Source organism: Urtica dioica, chromosome 8, assembly GCF_054948205.1.
Source record: "Urtica dioica subsp. dioica isolate 48M chromosome 8, U.dioica_male_clone48M_v1_H2, whole genome shotgun sequence".
In the NCBI taxonomy this organism is placed as follows: domain Eukaryota; kingdom Viridiplantae; phylum Streptophyta; class Magnoliopsida; order Rosales; family Urticaceae; genus Urtica; species Urtica dioica.
In genome coordinates, this window is record NC_142763.1 from 31148545 (window position 1) to 31151098 (window position 2554).

Sequence of the window (2554 nt, forward strand, 5' to 3'; positions counted from 1 at the left end):
AAGAAAGGAACTCTGAAAGATGTGCTCATGATTGTAACCGTTGTTCAATAATTAATGGATCAAATATAGGGTTAATTTTCCTCGAGCCGGGCCGGATTTGAATTATTGATCCGAACAAAAGATAAATTATTGTGTCTTCTTATTTATTTACTTCATACGCAAAGTGTTCTTCGTAATTATTAGCTATTTTTACATTTTCTTTAAAAAAAAAACTGTTTGGATATGTTAAGATTTCACCCAAGTACTTGACTAGCTCTAACATTAGGCCTACGATCACAATCAACAAATCAACTCATCACATCTATCTAAATAATTCACAGGCGCGTTACTAAACGTTTTATTCATTATGAGTCCCACACAACAACGACAGACGAGAAAATTATAACGTACGGTTAAACATCACTTTCACACTTCACACACAACTATATTGTTCAAAACAAAAACAAAAGAGTAGGTACACATTTTTTTTTTTATATCTCTTCCACCGGTGCTCCACCACCACCGGACCTCCTCTTAACCTCCTCCACGAACTCCGCCAAGTTCCGATCCGACGAGCCGCCGGCGGCCACGGCCGCGGCCGCCGCCTCCTTCCACTTCAAAGCGTTCCTCCGAATCTCTCCGCTCTCTATCCCCTCCCTCAGACACCTCTCCACCTCCTCTCTGCCCGCCACGTGTCCGTCAATCTCTCCCCTCCCCAGCCTCAGTCCGACCCCGAAAACCTCGACCAGAAACTTGGCGTTGGTCACCTGGTCCCCCCACTGCGGCAGCGCCACCACCGGAACCCCGCGCCCCAGCGCCTCCACCGCCGAGTTCCACCCGCAGTGCGTCAGAAACAGCCCCACCGCCACGTGGCCCAGCACCGCCTCCTGGGGGCTCCACGTCACCACTTTCCCTCTCTCCGAAACTAGTAGCCCCTCCGGCGGCTTCGCCTTCCCTCTCATCGACCACAGGAAAGAGACTCCCGAGCTCAGCACGCCGTGCGCTATCTCGTCCACCTCTTCTTGGCTCAGCTGGACCAAGGTCCCGAACGAGATGTAAACCACCGAGCCTCTCTCTCTCCCGTCCAGCCACGCGAGGCAACCCTCTCGGTCTTCTTCTTCGGCGGCGGAGAGCAGAAACAGCGGGCCGATGGGCTTCACTACTACGCCGGGCATCGCTGCGTTGTCGCTCTCGAGCTCCTCGAACGTGTCACCCAGGACGAGGAACGAGCTCTCGAGCTTCCCGAACTGCCCGAGGATGGCTTCTCCGAGGGAGGTGTAAGGGCTCTTGGGGTTCAAGAAAGTCGGGATTTCGTCGTGGCCGAGAGTAGGAAGGCCCGGGAGCGCCACCGTGGAGCCCGGCTCGACGGGGAAGGGTAGGGTTTTATGGTGGTAGTGATAGTAGCAGGAGAAGAGAGCGCAGGATTGCACCCAGAGCGTGGCGCAGGGGATTCCTAGCTCCGCCGCCACGTCACCGGCCCAGGGGATGAAGGGGTTGCTCACCATGCAAGAGACTTTGCTCCTCTGGGCCGAGATGATCTCCGGGAGGGACTTTCTTCCGGCGAGCTCCAGCCGGGGCATGAAGCCTCCGATGCCGGCCCGGAAGCGCTCCTCGTCGTCGGCGAAGCCGTCGGAGAAGAATTGGAATCTGAGGAAGCCTCCTCCGTCGGCGACGGGGATGGGCTCGCCGTCGGGGACTCCGTCGGCGAAGCGGATGAGCTTGCGGACGTGGCGGGTGGTGGTCAGGGTGACGAGGAGTCCCTTGGCGGCCAAGAGCTTGCCGAGGCGGAGCATGGGGTTGATGTGGCCTTGCGCCGGAAAAGAGACCAGGATGACGTGGACGGCGGTGGTGGTGCTGGACTTGGTTTCTGTCCCCATTGTTGGTAGATTTTGTTTGTTGTTTTGCAAATAAGGGTAATGAAGAAAATATATATATGCGTAGCTCACTGTTTTTTTGTTTTTTTTTTTTTATTTATTTTAAAACATATGTTTAAATATAACCATTTCCAATGTGTGATAATTGGAATAGAAATGTATTATATATTCCTTTTCTCTGTTTGGCGTCGCTTTACATTTTAGTCCTTATTTTTAAAAAATACTATATTTTAATCTTTTAAAAATATATTTATTTTAATTATTATTTTTTATATATGGAAATATAATTTCCGATCAACATTTGGAAGGAAATTCCGTTTCTAAGTGGAATTTTGCATGCTTTCATAAGTCCACCTTTAGCGAGATGTCTTCGCATTAGTATGAAGGAATAAAAAAAACAAAAAAATTGGCCATATAAGCCTTACAAACGTTGGCAATTGTGTTTTAGTCAACGTTTGGTTAATTATTCGTTAATAGCCAATACGCTTACGTGGCATAATATTAACTGAATTTTTTTTACTGTTTTGCCCTTATTAATTTCGCCTTCATTATATTAGAGGCAGTTTTTTTAAAAAATTTGAAATAAACCGAAAGGGAAAGTAGTTATATGGACGTGTGTTGACTCTTTTAATATCGGTTTTTAATATTTTATTCCCATTTTTTTTTATTTTTGGAATAAACTGTTTTGGAAAGCAGTTATT

The 2554-nt window shown here is 48.0% G+C and overlaps 1 protein-coding gene across 1 annotated transcript; it reads right to left on the reverse strand.

Annotated features, from left to right (window-relative positions):
* Positions 1-326: 326 nt before the first annotated feature.
* On the reverse strand, positions 327-2072 carry LOC149389179 (putative UDP-glucose glucosyltransferase). Its single transcript, XM_089624666.1, has one exon. It carries the CDS (start codon positions 1854-1856, stop codon positions 471-473), a length of 1386 nt encoding a protein of 461 aa, XP_089480792.1. The 5' UTR covers positions 1857-2072; the 3' UTR covers positions 327-470.
* Positions 2073-2554: the final 482 nt, after the last annotated feature.

Bases quoted from the DNA above. Each gene is read 5' to 3' on its own strand.
- LOC149389179 (XM_089624666.1), bottom strand. From the start codon at position 1,856: ATGGGGACAGAAACCAAGTCCAGCACCACCACCGCCGTCCACGTCATC.